At 39.5% G+C, this 16,543-nt stretch overlaps 1 protein-coding gene across 1 annotated transcript in view; it reads right to left on the bottom strand.

The window, feature by feature from the left end:
- The window catches only part of LOC108414337, a 679,571-nt gene that overhangs the window by 74,460 nt on the left and 588,568 nt on the right, over positions 1-16,543 (bottom strand). The window contains 10 exon segments of the mRNA XM_037546145.1: positions 930-1,106; positions 3,684-3,857; positions 4,046-4,219; positions 4,652-4,828; positions 5,272-5,445; positions 5,634-5,807; positions 6,290-6,466; positions 9,138-9,311; positions 12,221-13,994; positions 14,205-14,397. Coding sequence (XP_037402042.1) covers positions 930-1,106; positions 3,684-3,857; positions 4,046-4,219; positions 4,652-4,828; positions 5,272-5,445; positions 5,634-5,807; positions 6,290-6,466; positions 9,138-9,311; positions 12,221-13,994; positions 14,205-14,397 — 3,368 coding nt within the window.

Genomic DNA, 16,543 nt, shown 5'->3' with positions numbered 1-16,543 from the left:
TTACTCCTTCTTTACTGTCCAGCCTCTCAGACAGCTCATCATAGGCCTGAGCCTTTGCCACCATTCTTTTCGCTATGCGACTAGCCTCACAGTACTCCTGCCTACTTCCTTCATCTCTCTGGTTATCCCACTTTTTCTTAGCTGCCTTCTTCTTCTGAATACTCACCTGGACTTCCTCATTCCACCACCAACTTTCCTTGTCTTCTTTCCTCTGACCAGACGTAACACTCAACACATTCTTGCCAGTTTCTCTCACCACCTTAGCTGTAGTTTCCCAGTCCTCAGGTAGCTCCTCACTGCCCCCAAGGGCCTGTTGCAATTTTTCCCTGAACTGCCTGCAACCATCCTCCTCCTTCAGCTTCCACCATCTAATCTTTGGCTCTTTCTTCACTCTCTTCCTCTTCTTTGTTTCTAACCTCATTCTACAGACAACCACCCTATGCTGCCTTGCTACACTTTCCCCTGGCACCACTTTATAATCTCCAATCTCCTTTAGGTGGCATCTCCTGTTAAGGATATAATCCACCTGTGTGCACTTCCCTCCACTCTTGTATGTTACCCTGTGTTCTTCCCTCTTCTGAAAATACGTGTTCACCACAGCCATTTCCATTCTCTTTGCAAAATCTACAACCATCTGATCTTCCGCACTTCTGTCTTTCACACCATTCTGAATTTTTACAAATGGTATCTGTTACAAAAGACTAAATGGTGAAAACAATACAAAATATCTAGAACCACACCACAGGTCCTTCATTAGACACAAATCTCCTGAATTCAGAAATATTTTTCTCAGACTGTTTTCATGACAAAAATCCTGACTATTCTAGAAGTGATTTCTACATCAATGTACATACTACAAATATTCTGTAAACTAAATGTGTTAAAGAAATTTATTAGCTCACAATATCTGCATTTCTAAAACTATCTACCTCAGGTTCTTCAGGTTACTGTTTGGATCATCCGGTAGATTAATGAGCTTCTGCACTCCTGTATCTCCAGGATCGTTTCCACTGAGATCCAGCTCCATCAGGTGTGATGAGGGGTTTGATTTCAAAGCTGATGCCAGTGCAGCATATCCCTCCTCTGTTATACTGCAGAATGAAAGTCTAGACGGCAGAGAAAATATGAAACAGCATCAAAACAAGAGTAAGAGAAAGTATACATGAAGCAAAGCAATAAAGCAAATAAACCCATACTGTATATCAATTAAATTTTAATTAGATTCATGAAGTCTCTAACAGAAGTAGGCCTCTGTATCACATAACCAACCATGGCAAAAATCATGAGAGCCAATTTCTGCTTTAGAGCTCCTGAACTCTTTAGAAATCCATCCATCCATCATCTTCCGCTTCTGCGGGGTTTGTGTTGCAGGGGCAGCATCCTAAGCAATGAGGCCCAGACCTCCCTTTCCCCAGCCACTTCCACTAGCCCTCCGGGGGGATTCCGAGGCACTCCCAGGCCAGCTGGGCAATATAGTCATGCCGATGTGTCCGGGGTCTTCCCCGGGGTCTTCTCCAATTCCCTCCCGGATGACCGAACTTCTCACCCTATCTCTAAGGGAGAGTCCAGACACCCTGTGGAGGAAACTCATCTTGGACGCTTGTATTTGTGATCTTATTCTTTCGGTCATTACCCAAAGCTCATGAGCATAGGTGAGCGTGGGACCCTAGATTGACCGGTAAATCGAGAGCTTTGCCTTGTGGTTCAGCTCTTTCTTTACCTCAACAGACCGGTAAAGAGCCCGCATCACTGCTGACCCAGCACCAATCCGCCTGTAAATCTCCCGTTCCCTTGTACCATCACTTGTGAACAAGACCCTGAGATACTTAAACTCCTCCACTTGAGGCAAGAGCTTATCCCTGACCCAGAGAGGGCTCTCCTCCCTTTTCCGCCTGAGAACCATGGTCTCGGATTTAGAGGTACTGATTCTCATCCCGGCCGCTTCACACTCGGCTGCAAACTGATCCAGCGAAAGCTGAAGTTCACGGCCTGATGTACCCAATAGGACCACATCATCTGCAAACAGCAGTGATGTGACCTTGAGGTCACCAAACCAGACACCCTCCGTCCCCTGACTGTGCCTAGAAATTCTATCCATAAAAATTCTGAATAGAATTGGTGACAAAGGGCAGCCCTCATGGAGTCCAACTCTCTCTGGGAACGAGTCTGACTTACTGCGGAATTCTGAGTCAATGTCCCCCACCTCCCCCGATATCTGGTCAAAGTTCTGACGGAGCTCTGAGTTGAAGATCATTCTGACAGGTTCTTCTGCCAGACGTTCCCAGCAAACCCACATTTGGGCTTGCCTGATCTGACCCGCATCTTCCCCCACCACCTGATCCAACTCACAACCAGGTGGGGATCAGTTGACAGCTCAGCTCCTCTCTTTACCCGAGTGTCCAAAACACATGGCCGCAAGTCCGATGACACGACTACAAAGTCAATCATTGAACTGCGGCCTAGGGTGTCCTGGTGGCATGTGCACTTATGGACATCCTTGTGTTCAAACATGGTGTTCATGATGGATAAACTGTGGTTTGCACAGAAGTCCAAAAACTGAACACCACTCGTGTTCAGATCAGAGAGGCCATTCCTCCCAATCACATCCCTCCAGGTCACACTGTCATTGCCCACGTGAGCATTGAAGTCCCCCAGTAGGACAATAGAGTCTCCAGGAGGAGCACTTTCAAGCATCCTTCCCAAGGACTCTAAGAAGGCTGGGTACTCTGAACTGCTGTTCGGTGCATAAGCACAGACAGCAATCAGGACCCATTCCCAACCCGAAGGCATAGGGAAGCTACCCTCTCGTCCACCGGAAAAAACCCCAACATACAGGCGCCGAGTCGAGGGGCTATGAGAAAGCCCACACCTGCCTGCTGCCTCTCACCATGGGCAACTCCAGAAAAGAATAAAGTCCAGCCCATCTCAAGGAGATTTGATCCAGAGCCCAAGCTGTGTGTTGAGGTGACCCCGCTTATATGTAGCCGGTATATCTCAACCTCGCGCACTAACTCAGGCTTGTTCCCCGCCAGTGAGGTAACATTCCAAGTTCCAAAAGCCAGTTTCAGCAACCGAGGGTCGGCCAAGGCCCACACCTTTGGACACTGCCTGATCCACAAAGCACCGAATCCCTACTACTGCCCCTCCCTTTGGTGGTGGGTCGATAGGAGGAGGGACTCATGTAAGCCCTTTGGGGCGTTGCTGGCAAGCCCCTCCCCCAGGCCTGGTTCCAGGGTGGGGACCCGGTAACGCTGTTCCCGGGGAGGGTACACAAGTCCTGTTTTTTAATTATTTTCGTAGGGGGAATTTTGGATCACACATTGTTTGATCTGTCACCTAGGACCAGTTTGCCATGGAAGACCATAACATAGCTTCTAGGATCATTTAAGCATGCAAACCCCTCCACCACGATAAGGTGGTGATCCATGCAGAGGCTCTTTAGAAATGTATAGTGTATTTCTAGCATGGAAATTGCTGATATAATTCTTCTTTATTTACAAACCTATGCTTCTGGGAGGCTCGTCTTTCTACAGTGTCTTTTACATGAAAAAAGCTCAAAAGCTAAGGCTTCATGAATACTAATGAATAAAAATAACAAAAAACAATCTGATAAACAATAAGGAAGGTCAGTATGAACTTTCAGCCTATGCCGATACTGAGCTTAGGAATATAAATGATCTCACTGTAGCTTCTGTAGCACAGATTGAGGATTCTTCAACATTTCACAGATCTTCTTCACTCCAGAGGTTCCTAGTTGATTCTCACTCAGATCCAGCTCTATCAGGTGTGAAGGATTTGAACAAAGAGCTGATGACAGAGCAGCACAGCCTTCCTCTGTAATACTGCACTTATTCAGCCTACAGAAGGAGAGGGATGGTCGACAAAAGGTAACGTCAAGAAAAATCACTGATAAAAATAACCAAAAGGAGGTATTTGTATGAGTACAGTGTAGCTCACATGACAAAAATAATAAAGCATAATAATCATTTCACCTTTCATATTTTTTAAAGAATTCATTGAAATATAAAAGCAATGAGCTACATACAGAAGTTTGTTAGGTCTGCAGTGTGAATCCTCCAGTAGATCAGAGATCTTCTTCATTTCTGAATCTCCTTGTAATTTCCCACTCAGGTCCAGCTCTCTCAGCAGTAAGGGGTTGATTCCTAGAACTTTAGTCAGAGAATCACAGACTTCTTCAGCAGTAGAACTCTTCAGTAGCCTGTGGATAAAGCAACACAAACTCATAAATCTCTTCATCAATATTAATAAAAAGAATTTTTTTTGCTTATTTATGACCAACAGTGTAAAATAATGTCTTGCTGTTTCAGTGAAATATTATAGTATATAAGAAATTGATGGCAGAGACAAAATAACATTTTAAAACAATATTGTGAATTTTAAAATGGGTAAATATTCCAAATGACTAAATGCTCAATAGGAGAGTAAATATCTAGAGATAAGCAGTGGGCCCTTCATTAGACACTGAGCACCTATATATAGAAATATTTCTCTCAGAGTGATTTTATTACAAAGATCCTGACTATTCTAGAAGTGATTTCTACATCAATAAATATACTACAAATATTCTGTAAATTAAATGTGTTATTGAAATATATAAGCTCACAATATCTGCATTTCTAAAACTATCTACCTCAGTTTCTTCAGGTTACTGTTTGGATCATCTAGCAGATTAATGAGCTTCTTCACTCCTGTATCTCCAGGATCGTTTCCACTGAGATCCAGCTCCATCAGGTGTGATGAATGGTTTGATTTCAAAGCTGATGCCAGTGCAGCATATCCTTCCTCTGTTATACTGCAGAATGAAAGTCTAGATAGCAGGGAAAATGTGAACTTTAGCATCAAAATAAGAATAAAAGAAAGTACACCTGAAGCAAAACACCAAAGCACATAAAAACTTACTGAATATTAATTAAATTTAAAGTAGATTCATGAAGTCCTCAACAGAAGTAGGCCTCTGTATGTCATTAGCAACCATGGCAAAAATCATGAGAACCAATTTTTCCTTTACATCTTCTGAGCTGTTCAGAAATTCAAAGTGCATTGTTGATATAATTATTCTATATTTATTGATCTATGCTTGTGGGAGCCTCGTCTTTCTACAGTGTCTTTTACATGAAAAAGCTCAATAGCTAAGGCTTCATAAATACTGATAAATAAAAAAAATAATAATAATCTGATAAACAATAAGGAATGTCAGGATGAACTTTCAGCCTATGCTGATACTGAGCTTAGGAATATAAATGATCTCACTGTAGCTTCTGTAGCACAGATTGAGGATTCTTCAACATTTCACAGATCTTCTTCACTCCAGAGGTTCCTAGTTGATTCTCACTCAGATCCAGCTCTATCAGGTGTGAAGGATTTGAACAAAGAGCTGATGACAGAGCAGCACAGCCTTCCTCTGTAATACTGCACTTATTCAGCCTACAGAAGGAGAGGGATGGTCGACAAAAGGTAACGTCAAGAAAAATCACTGATAAAAATAACCAAAAGGAGGGATTTGTATGAGTACAGTGTAGCTCACATGACAAAAACACTAAAGCGTAATAATCATTTCACCTTTCATATTTTTTAAAGAATTCATTGAAATATAAAAGCAATGAGCTACATACAGAAGTTTGTTAGGTCTGCAGTGTGAATCCTCCAGTAGATCAGAGATCTTCTTTATTTCTGAATCTCCTTGTAATTTTCCACTCAGGTCCAGCTCTCTCAGCAGTAAGGGGTTTGTTCCTAGAACTTTAGTCAGAGAATCACAGGCTTCTTCAGCAGTAGAACACTTCATTAGCCTGTGGATAAAGCAACACATACTCATCCATCTATCCATCCATTTTCCAAGCCGCTTCTACATCAGGGTCACGGGGCATTGATATTATTATCAATAAAAATGTTTTTTTAGCTTATTTAACACAGACAGTATAAAATAATGTCTTGTTAGTGAAATATTATTGTATAGATTAAATTGATGGATGAAACAAAAAATCCAAGTCTTCTAAAACCATTCTGAATTTTTTAAAATTGCTTTCTGTTATAAAAGACTAAATGGTGAACACAATAGAAAATTTCTAGAACCACAATACAGGCCCTTCATTAGACACAAATCTGAATTCAGAAATATTTTTCTCAGACTGTTTTTATGACAAAAATCGTGACTATTCTAGAAGTGATGTCTACACCAATAAATACACTACAAATGTTCTGTAAATTAAATGTGTTATTGAAATTTATTAGCTCACAATATCTGCATAAACTATCTTCTAAAACTATCTACCTCAGTTTCTTCAGGTTACTGTTTGGATTATCTAGTAGATTAATGAGCTTCTGCACTCCTGTATCACCAGGATCGTTTCCACTGAGATCCAGCTCCATCAGGTGTGATGAGGGGTTTGATTTCAAAGCTGATGCCAGTGCAGCATATCCTTCCTCTGTTATACTGCAGAATGAAAGTCTAGACAGCGGGGAAAATGGGAACTTTAATATCAAAATAAGAATAAAAGAAAGTATACATGAAGTATACTAAAACAAAAAATAAATAATACTCCGCCCCCTTCACCTGGTCGCTTACATAGTACTACACCTCACAACACTGTATATTCAAAATATAGTGTTATTTCTGTTATGTTCCTCATTCCTGTGCATTTTGGTGTCATTTCTTGCTTTATATTTACTTGTTGAGAATACCTGTCTTGAGTATAGTACTGGACACTGTACAAGGTAATTCAGTCTGGAATCATTGCTTAGTAGACTTGCAAAACTATGGATATTGCAGGTTCTTACTGGATTAAAATGATTCATCTCATTGTTAAACACTCACATTACAACACCTGCTCAGGTAAAATGAATCCAGCTGAAATAGGGCTCATGAACTTAGTCAAGCTCAGAAATTGGACCAAACCAAGGTGTTAACTGAGTCTTGTTTACATGCATATCTGCACAATCGAACTTTACAACATCAAATGCCCCTTCATGATACATGCAAATTCATGTTTGACTTTTCTGCCATTTAAGGTATCCACTCCTGCTACTGCATAGTCTGGTATAAAAAGCCCAAAATCTGGAATTTTATGTCTGCTAGTGCACTGATGATTGCATTCATACACCAACTGCATATGTATTTTCTGTAGGGCTTCCAGAACATTCAACTGCCGAGTGCAGACCAGTGAGTGTTGGGCTCACCTCCTCCTCAAAGCTTCCCTTGATTAAAATTAATTTGATCCTGAATCCCCGGCCTTACCAATCATTTGTCTTTGTCAAGCATAGCACCTGTCTGGTCCAACACTGTTTCAGTGAGCTTGGATAATACATCAGTCAAGAAGAAATGTTCTCTTACTTATCAGATGACAGTTCTTGCTCTAGATGCTAGAAGGTGTCCCATGGATCTTAGTACTCTAAGAACACCATTTGACCATGTCATGATATATCACTGGCCAATACAATTACCAACTCACAATCTTGATTATTCTCTCCACACAGTGCCGTGATCACTAAGCATACAAGTACAACTTTCTACTTGTTCTAGTTCTGCAAGAATCATAGATCTGCCCTTAAGACAGAGGACCCCCTCACAATTCACCACCTTCTCCCACTGCCTCTGTTCTTTATCAGCAAAATCTCCTATTCTGGTTTCTTTCCCCAAGCCCAGAAGAAATGATTGGATCAGCCAGTTAAAGACTCTGTACAATAGAGATGACACTAGAAGTGCACTTCAGTTCTGAATAGCAATCATTCTTCATATTGACTAGGCACAATCCTCAGCAGAACATCTCTGACTGACAGGGGTGTTATCAACTACAGTTCCTCTTAGCCACTTAAATATCCACTGATATCTTTTATGACAATATATAACATGAAAACGCCCCTTCTTTTATGACCCATGTTTGGTGGTAAAGCTTCACACGTGTGGTAATATAGCAAAAGTCACAAAATCTCTGTGCAACCGCTCTGTGTATACATCAGCAGACTGATCTAAGTGTTTATATGTCCAACTCGGTCTCAAAAAGTCTGACAAATATTGCTGTAGACTACTTGTTTTAATTGGGCTACTTAGACTAGCACTGACTATTTAGACTAGTACTAACACTGAACCACAGGTGTCTATGTAAAAATATAGTCATTGACTACAAGTAGAGCCTTCAGCTATGCCAATAACATAAAATTTTAGAATGTCATCACAAGTTGAAATCACATCTCATTCCAAACCCAGAAAAATGTACCAAGTTCTTATTTTGGTCATAAAATGAGCAGAACAAATATCCTGGAAATACTACGCCTAACAGTTGAAATAAGGGGATGCTCAAAAACTAAATGGAGGGTTACAATCAGAGGAATTATAAACAAGCCAAAGTCCCAAATAAAACATCAGATATGTTGGTGAAACATTCCATGGTACTAACAATAATTTATATTAATAGATAACTTATTAAATAAAAAGAAAAAATAAGTTTTGAGAAGGTTTTATTACAACAGATCTAGCATTTACCAATGCCATGTTAACTGAAGTTGAGCTATTTGTGGGAGATATAGAAACAGCTAACTGCTCCAACAGTTGAACGTAAGTGCTGTCACTGCACCATACGGAGATCACGCACTCCACACTGTTCATTCTGTGTATGAAGCAATGATGAAAGTGGTCATCACCAGTCTATGCATCATGGTTAATTACTGCACAATGAAATAAGAACCAACTAGAACCATAATGTATATGGTACATTCTGTACATCCTGACTTCTATGTCCAAATACACGTCTTCTGTTCTGTTCTGATATATGCAATGAGATCACTTTTTCAGAACTTTCCAGATTTGTCTTGGAGCAACCGACATCAGCAACAGGCTACATAACACTGATTTCATAAAGTGGCAGACAGCATGGTAATAAACAGAAGCTTCCACATGCAGAAATGTTTTACAGGGCTGTGTGTCTCTATGTTGTGGTGGTATCATTGCTTCTCTTCAAAGCATGAGATGTGTTACTTGAACCAGCTGTAGAAATCCATATCTCTACAAGCAAAGGTGATCTCCTCCAAAGGGTTTGTTTAAATGAACTGTTAGCTGTTTTAACATTTTCATAACTGTAGTTATTAAATTATTCTACATATGCTGACGACAGAGATGAACTCACCTCAGTGTCTCCAGTTTACAGTTTGCACTCTCCAGTCCAGCTGAGAGCAGCTCTACTCCTCTGTCCTGTATAGGATTCCTGCTCAGATCCAGCAAAGTCAGCTTAGAGGATTCAGAGCTGAGAACTTTACTCAGAGCTGAACAGCTTCTCTTTGTCAGGTTACACTCACTCAGCCTAAAATGAAAACATATCAGAGAAGTTAAAGAAATCTCGACATCATATTGTCCTACAAACCCTACAAGTATTATGAATCTCTCTCTTTCTTTCTCTCTCTCTCTGTTATGGCTATGATTAGGTTGTAGGCACGAGCTGAAGGCAGGAAGAGTTTAATAAACTGGGCCGTGAACGTGGCGTTTAATATAGTTTAATGTTCAGTTCCTTCTGCCACATTATAGCTCCTTAACAAGCAGCTTGTTGCTACATCAGAGTAACGAGCTCCGCCCACTCTCTGCACAGCATAGCAGTTCGTTCTCCAGCTGCACAGAGACCGACTGACAGTTTGGGAATTTAGTGTCGTCTCATCTTCAGAGTCGGACCAAATAGGCTGTCGGTCAGATGTGGTCTTAACAGCGTCCATTTTCTGTTTGTGGCAAAGTCAAGCGGCTCAAACGTCTCCTACAGCTGTCAGAGTCGTTGCTTATCATATAATGTATTCGAAACACCTCTCAACCAATCATCTTGCATGGCCAGAACTAACTGTTGATAATTTACACTCACCAGCCACTTTATTAGGTACACCTTGCCAGTAAAAGGTTGGACCCCCTTTTGCCTTCAGAACTGCCTTAATTCTTCATGCCACACTTTCAACAAGGTGTTGGAAACGTTCCTCAGAGGTTCTGGTTGGTTATTTGAGTTCCTGCTGCCTTTCTATCATCTGGAACCAGTTTGCCCATTCTCCTCTGACCTCTCACATCAACAAGGCATTTTCGTCCACACAACTGACTGCTCACTGGATATTTCCTCTTTTTCGGACCGTTCTCTGTAAACCCTAGAGATGGTTATGTGTGAAAATCCCAGTAGATCAGCAGTTTCTGAAATACTCAGACCAGCCCGTCTGGCACCAACAACCACGCCACATTCAAAGTCCCTTAAATCCCCTTTCTTCCCCGTTCTGATGCTCAGTCTGCACTTCAGCAGGTTGTCTTGACCACCTCTACATGCCTGAATGCACTGAGTTGCGGCCGTGTGATTGGCTGATCAGCTATTTGTGTTAACAAGCAGCTGAACTGGTGTACCTAATAAAGTGGCCGGTGAGTGTGGATGGAAGAATGTTCTTGCTACTTACTTCAGTTGTCTCTTGAGACTCTGACTGAACAGTACTTTATCAATGGTCTGAAATCTGTTCTAAATATATTTACGTATAATGAAAAACTTCCTGTTTTCAAAATTTTCACTCTGAATAAGGAATTTAGTGTTTCTCTCAGAAAGTTTTACATATCCACTTGTCTTGTCTGATTTTTAAAATTGAACATGCTTCCATGCTGTTAAAAGCTCTTTTTGGTATTTCTGTATCTGAAACAACTGATTTGTGTGTGCAGCTCACTTCACTTTGGGCAGAGTGAGGTTTCTGTGTGTGGAGCTGACACACTGTGGGGACCCACATCGCTCCTGTAGTAGATTAAACCTGTTCAGATCGTGTTCCCTACAACAGAGCTTCAGTGGGTCCACTATGCAAACAAGACTCCAGAAGGCACTAAATTATTTCTAAAATCACGTGTCATTTATTGTTTAAGGTCACTTTCTGTTTTACAGTTAATAAATAAGGTACGATTTCTGGTCATCTTGATTTCTATTTTAGCTCATTAAGTACAGACCAGCTGCAGCTGGTTCTAAAGATTTCACCGCTCTGCTTAGACAAAACAGGCTGTGATCATGAAGTCATGCATTCAGAATACATGTGATACATTCAACACTTCCAACTACTGGAGTTACTGCAACATATATTTTTAATTGAAAAATAAAATTAAACAAACTCATTATATTAAATATTTCCTCATTGTTCTTTACAAAGTAGTGACAATTTTTCATGATGTCTCAGACGCTTATTTTTGCTGTAATACATTTACAGTTCTATGTAATTGTTTTAATTAAAAAAAGAAGGTTATTCAAGGGATCTTTATCAAAGATAATGGTTCTATATAGAACCACACACACCCAAAGAACCTTTGCATGATTAATGGGGTCTTTGCATCCTGACAGGGTTCTTCAGATTGATGGAAAATGTGATGTACATGGTTCTTTTTGTAAATGGTTCAAATTTTTGAGCCCCTTATTATTTGTTATTTATATCTGTTTATTTTCTTAAAGATAGCACTGAAATGTTTAAATAACTATATTTGCATCCTTTACTGTCTAAAACTCAAAGCACTTTATTTCTTGTAATGTTCTATTGCTCATTTAATGTAAGCTTTGAGTTACCGTTGCATTCTTGTAAATAAACACTACAAACATCAGATTCATGGTAAATGGGTTATAGTATTGGGGAGTATTAGGCCCAAATATACATTATCAGTAGCCTTGATTACTATTGATCAGTATCGCTATCATTTGACCCCTATTTTGGAGTTACTTGTTTTTCTTTGAACAGGGATATGTAGCTAGTCAGATAAAGACCTTAGCTGATTTTGGAAGTTGTGAGAAAAGAACTCAAAAATAATATTTTCTTGGTTTTGTGATGTTTCTGGTGATTCACACCTGCCAGTCTCGTTTATTTGGCATGTATCAATCTTGAGATTAATATCCATCTTGGTAACTTTCGGTTACTTTTTTTTTTACTTCTAAATTATTAACTGGTAACCTCTGAACATTGAGAATAAAGTAGACAGAATCACGCACCTCTGAGGAGAAGGTGAGATTTATTTCAACGTCTTCATACAGAGATGTTCACAGGTCACCAGTTAGGTTAGTTCTTTCTTCCACACGAAAGCAGAAGCAAACACCAATTGTACAGAGTGTTCTCAGCCTCATTTGGCTTAAACACCCACCCCCTCCCCCCTAAAGTATCAAGGTTATGTACCCTTGATAGAGAGGCTCAGAGAAGTACAGAACATTCTAAAACCTAAAAGGATCAAGGTTTTACTTACAGAGCTGACGTGGCTTCCTTGAGCACAGACTGCAGTCTGATAAGACACTCATCTGATGTGATGAACTTCTTTAAGTCAAACACTTCCAGCTTCTCCTTTGATGTCAGCAGGACAAAGACCAGAGCTGACCACTGTGCAGGTGAGAGTTCAGCTTCAGAAAGACGTCCTGAGTTCATGTGACTCTGGATCTCCTTCACTAGAGAATCATCGTTTAACTCATTCAGACAGTAGAAGAGATTGATTGATCTCTCTGGAGATGGATTTTCCTTAAACTTTGACTTGATGTACTCAACTATGTCCTTCTGGCAGTCAGACCTGCTTCCTTTCTGGGTCAGCAGACCTCGAATGAGCTTCTCATTAGACTCCAGTGAGAGACCCAGAAGGAAGCGAAGGAAAAGGTCCAGATGTCCATGGTCACTCTCCAAAGCCTTGTCTACTGCAGTCTTGAGGAAATCAATGAGTTCTGTTTTTTTGCTCTCCTGTGATTCAGACGCATGGTCTAAAACATTCTTCTGGTTATTTCTGAGAGAAATGTACGCAAATACAGCAGCGAGGAACTCTTGAATGCTCAGATGTACAAAGCTGTAAACTGTGTCCTGAAATCTGACTGTCTCCTGAGTGCACAGTCCTGAGTACACTGATATCTTACTGGGGTCAATGCTACATGCATCTAGATCCTCTCTATAGAAGATCAGGCTGTTTTTTTCCAAGTGCTGAAAAGCCAAGTTTCCCAGTGAGTGCATGCCCTCTTTATCCCACGGTATGTCCAAGGCATTTTTACCTGTGTACTTCACATTCCCCTGTATGGTCTGGTAGATCAGAAAGCAGGTGTACATTTGTGTCAGGGTCTTTGGTGTTTCTTCACTCTCTGTTTCTTCCAGAATCCTCTGAAGTACAGTGGCTGAGATCCAGCAGAAGACGGGGATGTGGCACATGATGTGGAGGCTTCTTGACTCTTTGATGTGATCAATTATTTTGTTGGTCAGGTCCTGATCACTGATTCTCTTTCTGAAATATTCCTCTTTCTGCTCATCATTGAAGCCGCGCACCTTTGTGACTCGGTCGATACACTCAGCAGGGATCTTACTGGTGGCTGCTGGTCTAGTGGTTATCCAGATCAGAGCAGAGGGCAGCAGATTCCCCTTGATGAGGTTCGTCATCACAGCGTCCAGTGGGGCTGATGTTGAGACATTATTCAAGAATTCATTTTTCTGAAATGCTAAAGGAAGCTGACATTCATCCAGTCCATCGAAGATGAATAGGACATTATTCTGATCTGATAATCTCAGTCCTTTTGTCTCTGGGAAAAATAAATAGATGATGTCCATCAAACTGTGTGTTCCTTTCTTCTTCAGGTTCAGTTCTCGGAAGGGAAGTGGGAAGATTAACTGGATGTCCTGATATTTTATACCTTCAGCCCAGTCCAAAATAAACTTCTGCACACAGATTGATTTTCCGATACCTGCAACCCCCTGGGTCAGAACAGTTCTGATGGGTTTGTCTTCTTCAGGTAGAGGTTTAAACATGTCCATGCATGTGATCTGCATCTCTTGCTCCATTTGATTTGTGTGTCTTGTTACATTGTTCTTCTCAGTGAGTCTCACTTCATGTTCTTTGTTGACCTGTCCAGCTCCACTTTCAGTGATGTACAGTTCTGTGTAGATGGTGTTTAGACTGGTGGATTCTCCTTGCTTTGCAATTCCTTCATATACATGAAAATACTTCTCCTTCATTCCTTTTTTGAGTGGACGCTGTATTAATTCAAGCAGCTCATCTAATTAATCAATTATAAAAAAACAGAGACAAATAAAAGGTAAAATAAATGCATTTTTTTAATGGTAGAGAAATAATTTATATTAATCTTAGTTCTATTAACACAAATATGAAAAGCAAAGTGGTAAATAAAAACATCACTTTGCCTTCACAATTTTATTATTTAACATGATTTGAAGGAAATGTGATATTCTGTTTATTCATCTCTTACTTTGCAGTGCATCAGCGAGGTCCTCGTGCTCCATATCCATCAGGAAGGACACCGTCATATTAAGAACTTCATGTCTTAAACCCCATTTGCTTTGCTCGACTTTTCTATAATATTTGGTGTTTTGCCTTCTCAGAATTTTCTTATACATTTCCAGCTCGTGCTTTACAAGCCCAATTATTTTTCTCTCAAGTGCCTTAAAACAAAACATAAAAGGGTAAAGAAAATTGAACACACACACACACACACACACACACACACACACACACACACACACACACGCACACACACACACACATTCTAGGTAGAAAACCACAATTTTAACACAATTCAAAAAACTTTTATGTGACTCACATAGTTTACAGCCCAAAATGTTTAACCATGTTTTAGTAATTTGTTGCTTTGTGATATAACAACTACACAGACCACTGAAGTACAGTATGTCAATATTTGGATGGCAGCGTGTCATTTGGCTGTGTACTTTAGCACACCATCATCAGTTCATTATTCCAAATGAAGTAATTCTGCTAAAATAAGGTTGTTTCAGTGTTGTTAAATCAAGGGTATGCAATGCATTATTATTAATATTAATATTAGAATACTAAGACTGTTGACTGACTCGTTGCTTCATAGCAGGGTGTGTAATGCTGCCTACATGTAATAGAAAATCCACTGACATGTGGTAAATGCTACTAATGTTAATTAAGAAAAGGCCAGGAGCACGTTATACATGTTGTTATCTATGTAATAATAGTAACAAGGTTGTAATAACATGTAAAAAATAGTAACAAACTCTAATTACCCTTAAATAAAACGTCAAGTTTACAGCTGACAGAAAATAATTCATTAGTAACTTTTACCAGGTTTACTATAGTTTTACAAACTAAATAGCATTAAGGCATTAAAATGATTAAAATGTATAAAGTGCAAAATTTTCTTTCATTTTGTCTTGCTATTATTGCATCTCACATCAGGTAATAATATCAGTTCTTCAAAACAGTGAATAATTGCTAATGACAGAATTTCTTTATCATAATCACTCATGCTTATTTAGATACTTATACGTGTACTGCTTCCCACAGATGAAAACAGATGAGCTGAATATACTGAGATTACATAAAATTATGTCTGGAAATGCAACACCGCATCTTCCCTTAGTGATACCTGTTAAGAAAATACTGTTCCTGTTATAAAGCACAGATCTGACAAAAGCTTAAAAATGTATTAAAAACTCAAACCACGCGATATCAATATTTACATTTTTATCTTAAAATCTTACCTGTCTTAATTAAGTATTAACAACTGGACAATTAGCATGTATTTCTTAAGTTAGTACAACTTGTTACCATTGTTTTACTATTGTATTGCCTGCTTTGTTACCACTACAATTACTAACTTATAATATTTAAACAACTAGATAATTGGCATTTAATTTTAAGGTAAGTAAAAGGAGATACCATGTTATTACTATATTATTACCCACTAATTACGGCTCTGTAAACTGCTACAGAAATGTCTGTCCCAGGAATTCAGGCCTTCATGACCCTCAACATCAAAGACAGACAAGAAAAGAAATACTGACATACTGTAATCCTTAAACCTACATTAAAGAAAACACCAGCATGACCTCAGGCAGCTGCTAAGCCTCATGAACAGATTGCACAGGCTGCAACTGACTTATATAATGAATTAGGAATAACTGACCACGATTATGGGTGTTACTGGTCGGCTCGTAGGACTTTTTAACTTGACTTATTTTTAATATGTGGCTTACAACATATCTTCTTTCAATTGCATTTTCTCTTTTTTCATTTACTTTTACTTGTTTTTCTCTTTGTACAGCACATTGTGTAGTATTTTTATGTGCTAAAGATGCTCTAGAAATGAAGTTTAATTTATTATTGTTATTATCTACATCGAACCACTTTGGGTAGCTAATAAAAAAAAAACATTATGATCAATAACATAATTTTGAAGGGTACATACGCAGCCTGTAGATTACATGAGTCTGTTACAAATGTACAATTTTAAACCTGGCACTCTCAATGACTCTTGTGCTGCAGGCAAAATAATTCATCAAATACAAGCCAAAGATTCTACAACATGTCTACAGTTTACCTTATGATACACACACACATCATCTAAACCGCTTATCCTTCTGGGTCACTGTGGGGAGGTGGAGCCTTTCCCAGCTATCATTGGGCAGAAGGCAGGATACACCTTACACAGGTTGGCAGTCCATTGCAGGGCAGTCTGCCTAATGATAATTAAAGCTAATACACAACAGCTGAATTAATCAATAATTTAGCAGTTGTCTGACTGACAAATGGCTCCTGACATCT

The sequence above is a fragment of the Pygocentrus nattereri genome, chromosome 16, assembly GCF_015220715.1.
Source record: "Pygocentrus nattereri isolate fPygNat1 chromosome 16, fPygNat1.pri, whole genome shotgun sequence".
In the NCBI taxonomy this organism is placed as follows: Eukaryota; Metazoa; Chordata; class Actinopteri; order Characiformes; family Serrasalmidae; genus Pygocentrus; species Pygocentrus nattereri.
This window is presented reverse-complemented; position numbering and strand designations above follow the sequence as displayed.